Consider the following 18,750-nt stretch of genomic DNA (forward strand, 5'->3'; position numbering starts at 1 on the left):
ATTTGACATTTTTGACTGTAATAACTTTTTATATCCATAAATCGATTGTAATACCACGACAAAATCATTTCGCTTCGGGAAAACAACCATTAAAATTTCAGCGGGTATAGATTGTACTTTACTCACCGTCTATATCTATGGCCTGCGCCCGCCACACTTGTCCGAAAGCGCCTTCGCCCACGATGTTGAATATCCTCAGCCTATGCCTCGGGAACTCCCACTCGTCTCGCGGCTCCTCCTTGCTGCTTATTGTCGTTTCTTCGGAGATCTAGAAAGATTTACCGGATTAAAAAACACAGTTATTAGGTATCTAATAAATGGCTGAAAACCTTATATAACCTTCTTCAGTAAGAAATAAATTATGTAGTAAAAAGGTACCTGTACAGTATTTTAAGACTACAACATAATATTATTAAATTTAAATTTTTTAGATTTAAGTTTATTTAATAGAATAATTGTAATAATATTTATTAACGTTACTTATCTATACCTACCCTTAAAATAAAGAAAAAAGTGTATATTAAAAAAAAATTACATATAATTTGTTCCTTTTTATTTTATTATTTTAAAGTAGCTTTACATAGTACTGAATTTGTCTTAGTTTTTCTAAAAGCTGATAAAGGTTTATATTTATAAACCTTCAGGCAAACTAAAACAAAGTCTCTAAATAACTATCAGAGACTTTTATTAGAAATCAGCATTAAACTTTTACGAACAATCTTAGTTTTGCGGTCCCAAATAAAAAGGATTTGTTTTTCAGACGGTAGAATAATTCAACCAAATACTTAGTAGGCAACTTTTTAGGGTTCCGTAGTAAACAAGGAACCCTTATAGTTTCGCCATGTCCGCCCGTCTGTCCGTCCGTCCTCGGTTAATCTCGGAGACTATTAGTGCTAGAAATCTGTAATTTGGCATGGGTATAAATATTAATCACAACGTGGTGAAATAAAATGTGATAAATATTTTTTTTAGGGTAGCTCCCCTACATGTAAAGTGGGGATGAATTTTTATTTCTCGTCTACCCCATAGTGTGGGGTATCGTTGATTAGGTAGGTCTTTCAAAGATACTGTGGGTGTGGGAACATCATTTTTCGATTTCTAGATCCGTTTGTAAAATATGATGTTTTAAAGTGCTAATTTTTATTAGAGTCTAGTGTCCCCCCCACCTTCATCAGCCAAATGGCAGTATGTATATAGGAACGTGAAATTCACAGCAGTAGTATATATTATAATCGATTTTAAAGGAAAACTATCAAGCCTAAGTAGGGTTCACAGATTAAGGAGTTATATATCTGTTTTTCGAGGTTAATTACTGTACGTAGATATAATGAGTTGCATATTAATGTATATTATAGTTTTATTGTATCTATTGTATTTATGATTGATCGTAATCCTATTCGTTTCATTTAGTTTAGATTGATTTTTTGTTATACTAGCTGACCCAGCAAGCTTTTGACTACGGAACCCTACACCGCGCGTGGCCCGCCACGCACTTGGCCGGTTTTTTATATTATGTTTCCTTCCAAACTACTGAACCCTCAGTGGGCGAGTCTGACAAACAAAACAAACTATAATACAAACAACCGTATTGTGTTCGCTTTTGGACTAAAACATTGGTATTTCATTGTATTACAAATTAGTTTTCATTGTATTACAAATTAGTTTTCAGTGTCACAACCAGACATAGTGTTACCGTGAGGTCTTAGTCTCAAATCTCTCTAAAATGTCTTGCCACGATATCTACGAATCACGATTTTGCTATTTTGTAAGCAAAAACCTAGTCAATATAAAAACTATTATATTGTCTTACATTATGACGTTCATAATGTAAGACATATAAATCCCCCTCCGCCCCGATCCTCATGTAAAATTTAAATAATGTTATTAAAAAGCCCTTTAAAACTCAATGAGAAATATAGAAATTATTAGGGACAGACAGAAGTGCCGTCTCCGAACATATTATTTAAAAAAAACACATACGTTCCTAAAGATCATTTACCTAAAGTGCTACGTATAAGCCTTGAAACCTTCAAGACGCTAAGATCATTAATATTAATTTAATCTTCTAGCCAAAAGCGTCCTAACTTAGACACCATCAGTACCTACCATCGGGTACGAAGGCCAAGTATTGAAAAACAAATAATTAACTAAAACTTTTGCCAAACGAAATTGGGTCAAGATATGGTCACAAACTTAGTTTTCATCTCCAAACTTAGTAAACCTCCTTAGATTAACTATTGATTGCGCTGTCGGAGCTTAGGGGAGACAAATCCTTAATCTTTTTTTTTTTTAATAGATATAGCGAGCAAACGAGCAGGCGGGTCACCTGATGTTAAGTGATTACCGCCGCCCATGAACATTTGCAGCACCAGAGGAGCCGCCGATGCGTTGCCGGCCTTTGAGGAATTTGTTGGTCCGCCCCTTGAATATAATAATAATCTAAACTACTACCTTCATAAACAAATATTTTTTGTATTTGATTCAGTCCAGTGATTTTGCGTAATGTGTCTGCTACCAAATAGCTGTAGGTATCTAATTAATGTGTGGAAAAATACCACCATCAACGATAATAATATCTAGTTAGTTGCGTAATGTTGGTATTTGTCTAACCTTTACAGTAATTATGTATATTTCCAGTTAGTATTTATATTATCCCGCATAATAATAGAAACATAATATTATTATTATGAAGTTCATCATCAATGTTAATTTAAATTAATAAGTATCAATGTTAATTTAAGTTAATAAGTATCAATGTTAATTTAATGTAATAAATAAATTAAGTTAATACACCACTACTTTATAATTACATACTATAACAATTTTAAGGGCGAATACATGAAAGGTTTATTGTTGTTATGTACCAACAGATATTTTCAGCATAAAATAACAAACTACTAGCTTAATAATTTCAAGGTTTTTTAAATACTTTATTTTGAACCAAATAATCAGTACCCTTATTATTATAAATGCGAAAGTGTGTTTGTTTGTTGGTTTGTCCTTCAATCACGTCGCAACGGTGCAACGGATTGACGTGATTTTTTGCATGGGTATAAATAAAGACCTGGAGAGTGGCATAGGCATTTTTATCCCGGAAAATCAAAGAGTTCCCACGAGATTTTTAAAAACCTTATTCCACGCGGACGAAGTTGCGGGCATCAGCTAGTAAGAGTATATTTTTCAGCTTGACATCCTTAAACTCTCTTGAATTTATGTGGATGTTGCACGTATTCCTCATAAGTCATAACTATCTAAGATACTCAACTAACTAACAATAGGTAGGTATACAAATGAAATCTGAAATCATAATCTTAAAATGTATGTAGGTAATTATTTAATTTAATGTTACTAAACGACCGTAAATTAACGACTTGTGACTTGTGACATTGCACTGCGCACCGTGCAGTCCTCAGAATAAATGCCTGTAGAAGTAGCCCTATTGTGACTCATATAGTTAGACCGAGATAGCTAAATGCATTTAAGCTCGTATTAGAACGTGACAAAATGATAAATTTTTGGCCTTATATCGTTGGTCAAGATACATTTAAACCTGAGATCTTGACAAACAACGTGAAGTGAGGTTGACTCAAGTATTTTAAAGAAATAATTGATTTGTTTTGTTGTTTTTTCTTTTTAAAGTTATTGTGCAATGGTGGGTTGCAGTGTACTAGGCTACAATAGCTGAAGCGAACGTAAAATAGAAGGAACAACATTTCATAAGTACATCTGCTTGAGCGAGAGGGACTGAGGGGGCCATGCTAGTCGCATATCTGCAAATCTGTGGTGCAGTCTAGTAGCCACCCCTAAGCCGGTTTTTTTGCATCGAACGGAGCATCTAGGCAAAGGGGAACAGGGAATACAAATTAAAAGTTACAAGATGACGGTAGAGGACCCAGACAAAAGCCAGATGAGAGAGAAACAGACTGACCTGTAAATGGTTGGCATCCCAGGACTCATATCGATTGGAATAAGCACGTGGGCGGTCCCACATGTTGAAAGTGGAGTCTTGGAGCACGATGCCACTCGAGTCTTTGCTCTGAGGACAACGGTAACGAAATCTTAGATAAGCAGTTAAATATTAATTAGTTTGGGTCCAGTTTAGTTATTTTATAAGCTTTCGTAAAACTAATTTAAAGAGTGATTTCAAGTAAGCTCTTGCGGATATACTATAATGTTTATTATGCATTATTCACTGTTATAATAACTATAACCTGTCAATAGTTATGTAATACACGCACCATGGTCTGGCACAGTCTTCACTAATTATAATAATTATAGTATATTCTGCAACTGTCCCTACCTGGATATGAACTTGCCTCGTGCACGGTCTAATATAAAAGTTCTAAAATTAGAACTTAATACTTAACTTGGTCTCCGTTATAAAGAAAATCAACATGCAATTTTTTTTTCTAAGAAAGGGTTTTTTAGAATTTCCACCCGAGCGATGCCAGGATGCTTAACTAGTAATTATTATTTTAAAATTATGCGAGATCGCTAGTTGATTCATATCTAATGATTTATTATTAACCATATTCTAGATCTATACTTATTAATTTATATCGCATCGTATTCAGATCTGATTTAGATATATTTAGAATCGTTTCCTGAACTTACCATATCTTCCTTATTGGGCTTCGTCCTTTTACTACTGTTCTTTTTCCACACGAATACAATAACTGCAGCCACTATAGCCACCAAGCCACCTATGGCAACGAGAGGTATTACTGTCAAAGGAACGTCACTGCCTATAGGAGTTTCTTTTACTGGCACTTCGGAAACATTACGCTTAGATTCCTCCTGCTCTACCATTTTATCTTCATGAGGCTCATCGACTTCAACAGATGTTGCCGTTGTTGTTACATTAGAAATTATTTTACTATCAGGTACAGTTATTTCTGACATAAAGGGTACTGGAGTTTTGGTAGTTCTTTCTGTGGGTCTTGGAAACTTTGGTGCTAGTGGGATATTTGGATAGTTTGGAATGGCGAACGGTGGTGGGCGAGGTGCGTTTGGTCTTGATCCTGAGTTATCAGTCACTGTTGCAAATACTTCAGTACGTTGTGGAATTGAGGTTCCATCGGATGCCGTCACCCATAGTGAGTAAGATCGGTTTTCCTGAAATCAAAATATTATTCATTCGTAATAATAAAGTAATAAAATTCTTTATTTTTGTTGCTGTATTCTTAACTTATTTGGCAATCTCATCATCACGAAAAATGACTTTCATCATTAAGTGGTATAAACTATAAATTCATACTTGTAGTTTCCTTGCCAGGAATATTTTTTGTAAAATGGACGCCATTGGCTTTTATTAGAATTAAGTTAGGTATGTGCCACAAAAAAGATTCATTCCATGTCCATTTCTAAGACAATTTGAAACATGTTGCATGACGTACCTACCTACCTACCTAACTCAATTGAATATTTATAAATAATATGGATGCATGTTGGCTTTTAAAGAACTTTAATTTTTTTTTTGTTTTTTAGCCATAACAAACTCTATTATTTACCTTATCCTTCAGAGTATCGTTAACTCTAACGACTCCAGAAATCGGATCAATTTTGAAAGGGGTCGGTGGCCCAGAAGTTTCCAGGCCGTAAGTGACTGATTCTGAGCCGGTCTGATCCCGATGTACCCTGGTGACTACAGCTCCAATCGGGTCCGTGGACATCACGTACCAGTTCCGTTCCACGTGAGTGATGGCTGGCAAGCTGAATCCAGGCGGCATCATTTGTGATGACACTGGAAACAAAACAAAGGGGAAAAATTAGGATTTTAATTTATGGAACTTCAACTGAAGCAATACCAAGCGATCAGCGCGCAGCGGTCTGATTCGCTAACTCAGTGATCAACAGTAAAGATAACCATCAAATTCATTTAACATTGGTTGATTCTACTTTGCCTTCACTGAGTGATACTAAGTATTTAAGTAATATTTTTTCCTAGAAAACCTTCAATGGATTAAAAATAAATGTCAAATGAGCTCGGTGGAGCAAAAACTTGTGTATCAATCAGATGTATATTAATTAGAGTAAAAAATGACGTGATAAAATTATTACGCCACTAATTGGTTTAAACCTGTACGTTTATACTCAACTCAGCATATTTCTATTTAGGATACATCTTTATGCTATGTCAGTTGATGTCAGGTATGTTTTTAACTTATTTCAAGCAATGCTCGAATCATCTTTATTGCACTGAATCACATGCTTACGGGGGAAGTTGCAAACTCAAAACACAAACACAAAAAACAATACATGGAAAGAATAAATAAATAGCATGCTCTTCGTATTCTAAACTAGCGAAATACAACTAAAATATACAACTAAACTAAGTACCAAATCGGACAATCGGATCGAAAATTCCGCTCTGTTTACTAAGCTAAAGTTTATTTTATTAATTTATTTCAGACTAAAATTAACTGTCCTCTAAACAATATAAATTTCCAGCTTTACAAATTTATCGGATTTTCCAAATTACTACCTAGACACTTCCAAAATCCAAACGTATTTTAAAGACCAGCATTCAGGGATTTTATTAATTAAACTTTGCTCCAGACTTTAAACAAGGGTCTTTGGTAATGGAGCATTCTTAATAAATATACGAGTATATTATACTCGTAGGTCGGATTTCGTGTTCATATTAATTGCAGTTCGAGTGGTTTGACCTTTGGGGTTTGCAATTTTGGTTGTAAGAGTTTTAACCCTAACGTTAGATGTTGAATCCACGTCTTTTTTCTGTTAGCGCACTTGCTCATTTATTTTTGATTCTAATGAAATAAATTGGCTTCTGGCGAAGATCAATAATTATTGGTTTTCAAAATCGTAGCTAAAGATAAAACCAATTTCTGTAAGAAATAAGAATGTACCTACTTAACAGCCAGGCGAAAAGAGCATGTTTATTCGTTTAATCTTTATGGATCAACTACTCAACCCGTCCCGAAATTTTTCAACAAATTTTTATTTCTGACTCATGGCTGAATTTCCTAAGACGACCTTAACTTTTTCTTGTTACTTATGTTCCCTGCTCTGGATTGATATCGAATTCATTCAGTTATCAGATGAATGTGTACGTATAATATGTTGGTCTTGAATTTAATCCTTAAAGCTAGACCCTCTATACACGGTAATATTTTGATCAAAAAAATTGTGCCGACTATACGTAGGTAGAATCTCACAGGTCAGCGGTAATGTCGTTAGCAAAAAAATAATTATTAAATGTTATAAATAATTAATATAGTCAGTGATACGTTGAGATGGCAATCGGGGTATGAGGCGGGGGGACGCCCGCACACCCGCACGTAACCCGCGCTCGCCCGCACCGAGTTGGCGCGGGGGCTGTGCGGGTCGTTCCCTCCCCGATTGCCATTTCAGCCTGTCGCGTGTGGTGTTGTCCAGTGGCGTCGTTGACAACTGACAAGATATCGAATCAGCCAATAAGAAAAGTTGAGATGATTGCGTCAAAATTACGCGTGTCGGGAACATCGTAACTTTGACGCACACTCACATCCATCTATTTTAATACATTTGCTGCTTTTTGCCGTCATAATAATACAATGATTTATGTGTTTGTGATTGGTTCCAGTAAGTAAGTCATAAGTTTGCCGAAAGCAACTGAAAAGTTAGTAAAACTTAGTTTCTTATTAGTTATTTTGTTGGGTGACGTAGAAAACACTACCTACTTAATAAATGATAATAATCCTTCTGATAAAAACCTGTTGTCTATAAGCTGATCAGACGGGTATTATATTTTATATGTTAAACCATGTTAAACAGTTAAGGTGGCCAAGCGAACAAGCCGCATTCTCGAAAAAAATACTTATTTTTAAAATCCTCTGTCGGCCCGTCTCGTCTGCCCGAGTATTAAATTCAATTGATTTTAAAATCCTCTACCGGCCCGTCTGCCCGAGTATCAAATTCAATTGATTTTAAAATCCCCTACCGGCCCGTCTGCCCGAGTATTAAATTCCATTGATTTTAAAATCCTCTACCAGCCCGTCTGCCAGTGCGCGCAGACAAAACACTCGACTAGAACAGACTCAGACCTTACACTCATAGTTATGCAAAAATACGAGGATAACTAACTGGTTTAATAAACGCGGCGCCAGTGAAAGTGAACTTTCACCCAGCCTTGGATTACGAGCGACACGTAACGTTATCACTTACGTATGCTGATCGCGTGTTACTAAACTGACTGATTTTGACACCGAAATATGAAAGTGAAGCGTTGAATGCCTTTGATGGTGTTCTTAGCCGGTGAATTCAATGGCACAATGAATCCATCATTGTGCCATTGAATTCACCGGCTGTGGGTGAATTAACTCGATCCGACATCCACTTGGAATTGAAGACGATAAAAGTAACCCGATGGAAATTACTGATACTTTTTCTAATAAAAGCTGGATTGGATTAAAAGAAAAGATTCCGTACTTAGGTACAAGGTACCCTTATAGATTCGTTCGTCTAGCTCACAGATAAAAGAAACAAGGGATATCTACTCCGTGGTCTAGTTAGTCTGTTCGGACCGTCCGTCCGTCAGTCCTCTGTACTACCTATAGTACCTGTCTGTACTTTGTAGGCTATTTTATTCAGAAATTAAAACACAGAAGTTACCAAAAGGTAGGTTCTTTGCTTAGCTGTGAAGTTATTTGGCACAGTGCAGTCGTAAAAACTTGTGACTAAATACTTATTTTAAATAAAACGTAGACCTAGGTACCTTAACTATCTAGCTCTGTTCAAAAATTGTGGAATAACCCTTTGAGTGGGAAATGGGACCTCGTTGAATAGGTACGATACTATTCTATCTGAAAATCTATCTCTATCTATTTGAAAATTATTATGAGTAATCTAAACCGTTTTCAGAAAAAAAAACCCTACATACCTACCTACCTACTACTTGAAAATCTAGCGGCCAAGACGATTCAAAATCATTTAGCGAGGAATATATCTACTAGTGTGGTAAGCGAAAAAACCTGTGGAAAAAACAGAGCGTTGTAAGCAAAGTTTATTACTTGCCAGCAACAAATATTTTCCGTAATCTAATGTAATTTAAGCTATAATTATACCATTGAACTCCATTCATAGGTCGCACTGAGCGAAACCGTAGCATTAGTACGAATTCACATTTCGACAACGTTGATTGATTTCGACCATAGGAATGCTATAACGACAAAGTTTTTTTTTTACTTTTCATTAAGATATAAAAATATGTCATTGTATACCGTTTAAGTTATTTAATTTAATTAATAATTTAATTAATTACCACTGAAAAGTGGGTGTAAAACAAAAATAAATAACGACAAAGTGAAATTTAATTAAAATTTCATGTTTTAAGGCTCGAGTTCGTCTATACAACCACATTCTTTAGCCAGGCGTTCAAACCAAAACTTTGCGAAATTAATAGGGATTTGTAATAAGGCGGTTAAAGACCACCTAACTGTGATGTTTCATTTATTATTTATGTAGATGCTTAAAGCTATAACATAATATACTACACTAGCTTATGCTCGCGATTTCATCCGCGTGGACTACACAATTTTCAAACCCCTATCTCACCCCCTTAGGGGTTAAATTTTCAAAAATCCTTTTTTAGCGGATGCCTACGTCATAACAGCTATCGGCATGCCAAATTTCACCCCGATCCGTCCAGTAGTTTGAGCTGTGCGTTGATAGATCAGTCAGTCACCTTTTCCTTTTATTGAGGCCCTGTTGCAAATAATAAATATGAATAGTAATATAATACTTACTTAAGTAGAACTAAAAATAGAATTAATATCAAAATAAGACAAATTGTTATTTTTTCGATGCTCGAAATTTATCAACGTTAACGAGATGTACAAACTTGGACTTACCCTACAGTACGCCTTGAATGTCTCACCATCAAGTCTGGAATCTGTTTCCTGTTAATGCTGCCTTATCCGACTAATGTCAGGGCCTTTTTATACTTGTTTATATGTAACAGGCAACGATAAAGTGAACGAACCGTAGTAAATTGGAAGTTTATGTAAAGACCAGTCTGTCCATCTCAGAGTCTTACAATAAATTATCCCGTTTTGGTCCAGCGCTTAATTAATGGAGAAAATTAATTGATTGGCCACTTTCAAAGACGGCAGAAACTGGCATGAGAGGGATTAAATAGAATTCGGGACTTAACAAGACTAAAATTAATCATTTGTTGAGTTTGTCTAACCCAAACAAAAAGCCGTCATTAAGAAACAAATAATTACTTTCTTAACGACTTCTTTGAGTCAACTTCTAATATCACTACTTACTAATTTGATTTATTGATTTGTCCTTCAATCACAATGCAACAGAGCAACGGATCGAGATGTTTTTTTTTATCCCGGAAAATTTGGCAGCCAAAACTTCGGTGGTTGGACCAAGACATCAAGACAGATGGAGAAATCTTCTGGTATGGATAGGGCCAGGCCCTCAGGAGTTTAACATTTATCCATTCAGTGGAGTTAACCAAGACACCAAGCGGCTTCTAAAAGAGCTCGAAATGGAGCGTTAATGGATAAATCGACAAGAATTGAACGACAGATGGATAAATCTTTTGGTACAGGGCCCGGGCCCTCAAAGAAATTCCAATAATACTAATAACATATAATAAATATTTTTATTCAAGTAAACTTTCACAAGTGCTTTCGAATCGTCCGCGTCGGATGCATCTACCACTGGTTCGGAATGCCTTTCAATGATGATTATGATGAGTCTATGGTTGAAAGAATGGACATTTTTACCGCTGCGTAACATTGAATGCCTGTTTTCTTATCTAACAGTTTATGTTAAAAACAATTAAGCATAAACTGCCTTTAGGCATTTCATAAAGATGATTTTACGGCGGATTCTAATATTATACGTTTTATGGTAGCCGTTACATTTTAATGTTTTGTGAAGCAATTTTATTTAATAACTCAGGTATAGACCTGATTTAGAAAGTTACAGACCGAGTTATTTGATTTTTTATGCCTACTATTAAACTTTTAAATCGGAAAAGCTTAAGTTTTACTTATGGCATAGATTTTATAGGCCTCAAAACTTGGCTTAAAATAAAGGTAATATTTCAAGGCCCATAATCTTTAGTGTATAAAACACAAAAATATTTCTACCTGTGTCCGCCTATAGATTTTGAAACCATCCAATCGTTGTGCCCCAAACCAGTTTCATTGGAAAGGCAATAATGCGAAGATGGTTTTAGAGGTTTTTTAGCGTAACAGCACATGCTGGTTATTCGCTAGTTACTTATATGACAACAAATACCTAATAGAATAATCAGCGTAAAGTACGTTTGTATGGAGAAGCGCGTCTTCCTAAAGGCACGTAGTACGTAGCTACTACCTATTATAGTAGTAGTGAGTGCCTAATTATTTTATCAATTTTAGTTTAGACTTGCTTATCAGAGCCAACATTGTGGTTTAATGTTACTCGTGTCTAAGGTAAGTTAATTCATTAATATGCTAAAACAATTAGCCCAAAATAGGCAAATAGATGAAATCCACATGTTCCAGCGACTTTCGCACGACGTGTATTAAATACCAAGATTAGTAGGTATTTAGGTATCTACTCAGTATAGTACGTACGTACCTAGGTCTACACACTATTATTACTGTTTGTAGTTAGGGTCCGGTCCTCATTAGAGTTTGCGATTGACTAGAAACTCGATTCTCAGTACTAAGTAGTTAGGGCATACTGTACGCGAAAGTTTCTATTGCGGTTACAGTCATGACGTGTACGTGTGTCCAATCTAATATACACGACCTTGTCATCCCTATAATTTAAGTTGACGTGCGAACGAGATAGATGCACGTATGTGACCCTGATATATGGAAGCAACCGGGCCACCTCCATGTGTGTGCGTCAGATTGTACTAGGGCTGCAGAAAGGCATGGAACTTTACTGAACAGCATTGTCTGTAGCAAAATACTCTTAAAATCAACGCGTTACAGTTGGAAGTCATTTGTCATGGGATTAAAAAAATAGGAGTAGACTACGATGCTTTGCTTGAACTATTTTGGATCTTAAGTCTTACTTGTTATGAATTATATTTCTTCGTGATTGGGGCGAACGAGTGCAGATTCAATTTTCACCTGTCCTCTGTATGACATACGCAAACATATTTTCCCACTTCAAGAGTTGTAAGAAGTCATAAAAATAATCGCGGTTGAGGACAGCGGACTCGGGATTGCGGACTGCTCTATTAGAACCTGTAAAACAATATTATTTCCTGCCTCAAAGAAAATATGATATACCTACCTACTAGGCACGCTTTATTTATATAAAAGTAATATTTAGTGTTATAAATGCCTAACCATACCTAGATAAAATTCAATTTATTCAATACTAGTGACCTGCCTCGACTTCGCACGGGTAGCTTAATTATATTTTTCATAGGGATCTCTAATTAAAAAAAAAACGGCCAAGTGCGAGTCAGGCTCGCGCATTGAGGGTTCCGTACTACAGTCGTATTTTATCGACATTTTGCACGATAATTCAAAAACTATGATGTATAAAAATAAATAAAAATCTGTTTTAGAATGTACAGGTGAAGACCTTTCATAGGATACCCCACTTGATATAGTTATCTCAATTCGAAAGTTGAAAATACTATTATTAGTTCATGACCACAATTTAATTATTTGTGTGATCTAACCCTAAATTCACGGTTTTCAGATTTTTCCCCAAATGTCAGCTATAAGATGTACCTACCTGCCAAATTTCATGATTCTAGGTCAACGGGAAGTACCCTGTAGGTTTCTTGACAGACAGACGGACAGACAGACAGACACCAAAGTGATCCTATAAGGGTTCCGTTTTTCCTTTTGAGGTACGGAACCCTAAAAATAATGCCTGTGTCACTCAGGAATAATGTGGCTTTCGGTTGAGTAGTTCCAGAGATAAGCCCCTTCAAACAAACTTACAAACTTTACTTCTTTATAATATTAGGTATAGATTTCAACGAAGTGTAACCTGATATGACATCTCGTAGGTACCTGTCTATAGTACGCGACAGGTCGAAATGACAATCGGAGGAACCGCCCCCCTCACCCGCACAGGCCCCGTGCTTTCCCGGTGCTGGCGAGCGTGGGTGACGTGCGGGTGTGCTAGGCGTCACCCCGCCTCATACCCCGATTGCCATTTCAACCTGTCGCGGACCATTTCTACCAATTATCTAGAAAAATATACTTAATTCACAAATTTTTAATAAATATTTCATACTCTAATATATTTAAATTTTTGCTATCAGCTTTTTGACTAAATGGCTGAGGTATCGTACCTAGCTCTTAGGTTAGTCTAGACTAATCTATTCCAATTTCCAGCACGTCAGGTCTTATTAAGGCTATTTTAGACAAGCGAAAAATGCACCGATGCAAACTGCACGATTTTAAATTTTTAGAGCTGATTTTTTATCTAAATAATTCTAAGCGGCAATTTATTTCGATTAATTCGTACCTATTTAGCGGTATAAATCATCATAATTTTCATAATTTAATGGGGCCGATTCTCTTGTACACAATCTCTAAACTAAACTAAATTAACAGGTCTAAATGTAGTGCCATCCTTTTCCGCAAGCAACATTATGAAAGGGGTAGCAATAGATTTAGACGTGCCATTTTAGTTTAGTTTAGAGATTGTGAACAATGGAATTAGCCACACTAGGTAGTTTACAGTTTCCATAGTTTCTGAATCATTATGATCAACCCATCACTGGCTCACTGCAAAGCACAGGTCTCCTCTTATAGTGAGAAGGGTTTTAACCATAATCTACCACGCTGGCCATGTGCGGATTGGTAGCCTTGACACTCCTTTGAGAACATTATGGATAACTCTCAGGTATGCAGGTTTCCTCACGATGTTTTCCTTCACCGTTAAAGCAAGTGATATTTAATTAATTAAAACGCACATAATTCCGAAAAGTTAGAGATGCATGCCCGGGATCGAATCCCCGTCCTCCGATTAGAAGGCGGACGTCCTAACCACTAGGACGTCCTAATCACAGTTTCTGAATAGGTACAAGATATTGAACAGAAATAGTGTGATAAATCCTGTAAACATCATAAAATAAAATCGAGTACAATTTCAACGCGGCATATTCAAAGCTTTTATACACCGGCAATATTATTATCTATTATCTAATAATATTTATTTTTCCATATATGATATAGGTACCACTTGAGTTGAGGGTGCTTGAGGCAAGCTTATTAGGTGTATAAATTATTAAATTCTTGGCGGGGATCCGGCCCGTTCTCCAACAATTTTTGATGGAGACAGAAGGAGGGCACGCACGTGCCCTCCATCTTACCTTCCATCTTGTTCAGGATCTTTCGGGGTACGGCTGCTTCGGAAGGTACCTGTGCAAGATTGCGGGTAGAGAACCTACAGAGGAGTGCCATGAGTGTAGCGATGCCTTAGACACGGCGGACCATACTCAGCCAGAGCCCAGCATGGGCGGAGTCACGAGGAACGCTTGTGGTGACGATAGGGCAAAACCTCTCTTTACCAGCCATGGTAAAACCCATGGCGGGCAGCGCTAGGAAGGTGGTAGAGTCATTCTGCGAGGGGTGATGTCGCGGAAGGAGTAAGCGGAGTGCATGGGAGAGGATGATATGGGCTCTCATGCTATGCGTCGCAGAAGGTTTGGGTGTGGGCCGCCCATGATTGCCTGCCCCTTTGAAAAGGGCTTTGGGACGATAGATACGGGGAGTCAGTCTGTCGCCCGATAGGACGCGCATCTCTGTGTTCCTGGTGCGCTTCAGATGGTGTGCAAGGAATTTACTAGTGCCGGGACACCTGAGTAGACGCCACTGCCTTGGGTTGCGCGAACGGGTTTGATCTCATAGCCGCGTTCAACTTGGGTACGTTCAATAGTTTGCACAATTCAATATACAATTTGTTATACAAATACCTACCTATATTAGGTAGTAGGTATATACCTAATGTCAATTATTGTCACTTAATAATGTATGTAACTTATAACGCGTAAAATTTAACTCCTCACGCGTCATTTTAACTTTAAAATTCACTCTACAGTGCACGCAAAAACCGGACCATTTATAGGTACGTAGCAATAACTATTCCGTTACATTATTTACTTTTTGTAGGTATACCACTCGCAACTCGCCCGGATATTGGATCGGGATTCGGGATAGTTCAAAGCTTATCCGCCTTATACAACTCAACTTTTAATTTTTAATCCTTTTGTATTCCTGTCGCCTTAGTATTGTATGGTGGAGAATATCGTATGCCAGAATACCACCTTGTTGTCCCTTTTCCACATACATATACGTCTCCCTACGGTTGAACAATAAGAAAAGCAACACACATGGAATTTTTATAACATTATAATGGATACTCCCAACGTGGAGAGCACGTCAATGACTTAGAGACACGAACCCGTTTGCCTTCTCTTATAAAAGTTCAATTTATTCATGAGTGCGAACGGGATGGGAACAAGGATCATAGAAAAACTGTCTACCAATGTGTAGGTGAATTGGACTCTGGGAGCGTGTGCCACATATGGATCGCTAGCTAGACTCGCTGTAAACTCCTTTTGTCCTAGTACTTTCTAAGAACATCTAATGCTTGGTGGAATTCTAATGCAAGGGGTTTCTAACAAAGTTTCAAAGAACTTGATAAACGTGAGACATGTGTGACAGCGATAAATTAGACTTCAATTAGTATTTTTATCTCTTTGCAATATTCATTTCATTAGGTAGACTGATGTTAGAAAAACAGCTTTCAATTCACTGTTTCGGAAAATGAAAAGATTTTCATTATTCGAACTAAGGATAGATGGAGAAATCGATTTGAGTAAGCCCGAGCCTACAAGTACAAAGGGAATAGTAATGCCGATAATAATAATGAATATAAAGTTATTAGAATAATAAAGAGTGAAACAAAGACTGTATTTAGAAAAGATTCTTAACATTTTTGCGTGCCACCCTCCAATTAATAAACGATGTTCTGAGAAAGAGGTTTGTTTTGCTGAACAGCGATGTTTTATATTTTTACCAAAACTCAAAGGCGGGACGGGAGCCATACATTAGTAAACGGGGGGGTGAGGACTAAAATTCCAAAGGGGGTAACGGTTAGTTAGATAATTGTCTTATTTATTTCTTGGAAAGAGTTTAGATACTCCTGCAAAAACCTTAGAAATCGGTCCTACTGCCATCGGTCTAGACTCTAGAGCGGTGCGTTCCGCGTTCACTGTTTAACTCGCAAAACTCTAATGAGGACCCTAATTACAAACAGTAATAATAGTGTGTAGACCTAGGTACCTAAGTACTATACTGAGTAAGTACCTAAATACCTATAAACATACCAGAAGTGAAGTCAAATATTAATCACGACGCGCAGAGGCTTATCGAGAGTTATACCTTTTATAATAACCTAACTGCAATATTAACTTGATTAGGGCACAATAATCAAATCAAAAGATGCCGTCACAACCAAATAGGTACTTACTAAAATAAAAATACTAACCTAATCATAGCCTTACTCGTATGTAACCTGTATTTTTTAGAAAGTTAGTAAGTAAGCTATGGAATGAACCTCAGATCTTTTAGAAGTTATTTATTTAATTTTCTACTAAATAAAACTTATTATAGTGTTAATGATTTTTTTAATGACAAATTTTAAATAATGCATGCATAGAAATAGACATTTGAATTATTAAAAACATTATCATGATGAGTGATGACATAACAATATTAATGAAATTAGATAATTTATGAAGATAATTTAGAAATAATTTTGCACGCCATGCTTGGCAGGATATGTAACTGATTACCTAACTTTTAAGACCCCATGTAAATAATTTACATGTACCTACCATATCTGAGCAAAATAAATAAATGATTATGATTATGATTATGAAGAAATAAATATTTATAGGTTTGTTACGCAGGCATAGTCAGGCCACAACGCTAGACGTGGCTGCTTACTGCGTTCCCACAGTCGCCGCGGAAAATGACACCCTGACGCGGCAGAAATCGCTTACCGTGCGCGAGGACTGGGTTCACACATCACAACTAGACATAGAAGCCTCCGCCACAAATCGTCGGAGCAATTAGGATAATTTTTATAATAATAGTATAATATAATACGTAAATTATTTGAAATAAAATTAGGTTAAGGAAATGTGGTTTCCTTCCGCACCCCCTGCAGTCGCCCCCTATTTAACTGGTGGGTCAGTGGCTTGTTGGCAGATCATCGTACTTACCAAAAACAATGCATGTTGACACGATGCCAATAATAACACGTATTATATTCATTTTCATTGACCCGATGTGTTGGTGATAAGCCGCGGGCCGCGTCGCTTCATTGGTCCCCTGTGTAACCACATCACAGACACATGTACACCTTAGTTAACACACGCGGTAAATCAACGGTCTAACTGTTGTTTAACACACAATAGCTAATGGAATGTGGCGGTGTGCATCGCTGATATAACTATTGTATTAAGCACTTTGTTTATACACAAATGTTCACTGCACTATCCAAAAAAGTTGATCTGAAACAAAAGAAATATAAAGTTACATTTTTGAAGTGAAACATCATCATCTATATACTTAACTATTTAACTATTAAAGGAAAAGCTGACTGGATGGATGGAGGATGACCTGGCAGTTATTTTCCAGTATCATCCTAATTTTGAAAGCTTTATAGAACAAACTATACCTAATATTATGTTGTTTAAAAAACGCTTCTATAGGTACTAATTTAGTTCAATACCTATAAATAAATAAGGAGTTATTAGGTATACTTAAATAATTGCCCAATTTCTCAGGGTTTTATTTACTATCGTGATACTATAAGAGCTAATAGACACTGATAGTGATGGATACTTGGCATTTTCATGGAGATCAAATATTAAATCGACTAGTAATTTGATATATTTGCCCGACGTGTCCGTGAAATCAACGCGCTATGATTAGATAGGTAGATACTAGACAGTATCAAATGAATACTTTCGTCATCATCATCAACCCGTCGCCGGTTCACTACTGATCATGAGAAGTATTAGCATTTCCTCTCAGAATGAGAAGGGTAGCCATAGTTCACCATGCTGGCCAAGTGCGGATTGGTAGACTTCACACACCTTTGAGAACATTATTAAGAACTCTCAAACATATTATTATGTAGGTTTCCTCGCCGAGTTTCTTGCTGGTTCTTCTCGGCAGGAAAGGCATTCCGAACCAGTGGTAGATGCATCCGACTATTCGTAAGCACTTGTAAAAGTTTATACGAATAAAAAAGATTTTAATTTTAATTTTTTCATTTTCACGATGTTTTCCTTCACTGTTAAAGCAAGTGATATTTGATAACTTAAAACCATTGACTTATAATATTATATTACTTCGTATGGACAGAGCCATTGAACAAACAAAATGGCACCGACTCATTGGTGCTTTAGCACCAATGCAACCTCAGTGACGTCTGGATTTCAAACGATTCGTTCATTAGTATCTAAGAAGTGGCGCTTATTTATTTGGTTCCAAAACCGTGAAAAATTTTGTTCGCTTGGGCATATCTTGTCATTTATATCGATGCTTAAAACGCAAATAACTCCCAAAAGTTAGAGGTGCGTGCCCGGGACCTCCGATTAGAAGGCGGACATCCTAACCACTAGGCTATCACAGCATTAGAAATTAGAGGCAGTAATAATTGAATGGTATCGTTCAATCGGTACAGCGAACGAAATCACCACTCCGGTATGAGCCACTTGACCACGAGTCCACGACCACTAGA

General features: G+C 36.7%; 1 protein-coding gene across 3 annotated transcripts in view; it reads right to left on the reverse strand.

Moving 5' to 3' along the window:
• The window catches only part of Cad96Ca (tyrosine kinase receptor Cad96Ca), a 62,941-nt gene that overhangs the window by 10,454 nt on the left and 33,737 nt on the right, over positions 1-18,750 (reverse strand). For 2 of the 3 annotated variants that reach the window (XM_069502170.1, XM_034973954.2), the window contains exons 2-6: positions 17,222-17,512; positions 5,511-5,743; positions 4,615-5,115; positions 3,929-4,036; positions 127-268 (exon numbers count right to left, since the gene is read on the reverse strand). In XM_069502170.1, the coding sequence (XP_069358271.1) occupies positions 127-268; positions 3,929-4,036; positions 4,615-5,115; positions 5,511-5,743; positions 17,222-17,279 (1,042 nt within the window). In that variant the 5' untranslated portion in view covers positions 17,280-17,512. The remainder of the gene's footprint in view (positions 1-126; positions 269-3,928; positions 4,037-4,614; positions 5,116-5,510; positions 5,744-17,221; positions 17,513-18,750) is intronic. The other variant, XM_034973956.2, reaches the window with a different exon arrangement.

The sequence above is a fragment of the Maniola hyperantus genome, chromosome 12, assembly GCF_902806685.2.
Source record: "Maniola hyperantus chromosome 12, iAphHyp1.2, whole genome shotgun sequence".
Classification (NCBI taxonomy): Eukaryota; Metazoa; Arthropoda; class Insecta; order Lepidoptera; family Nymphalidae; genus Maniola; species Maniola hyperantus.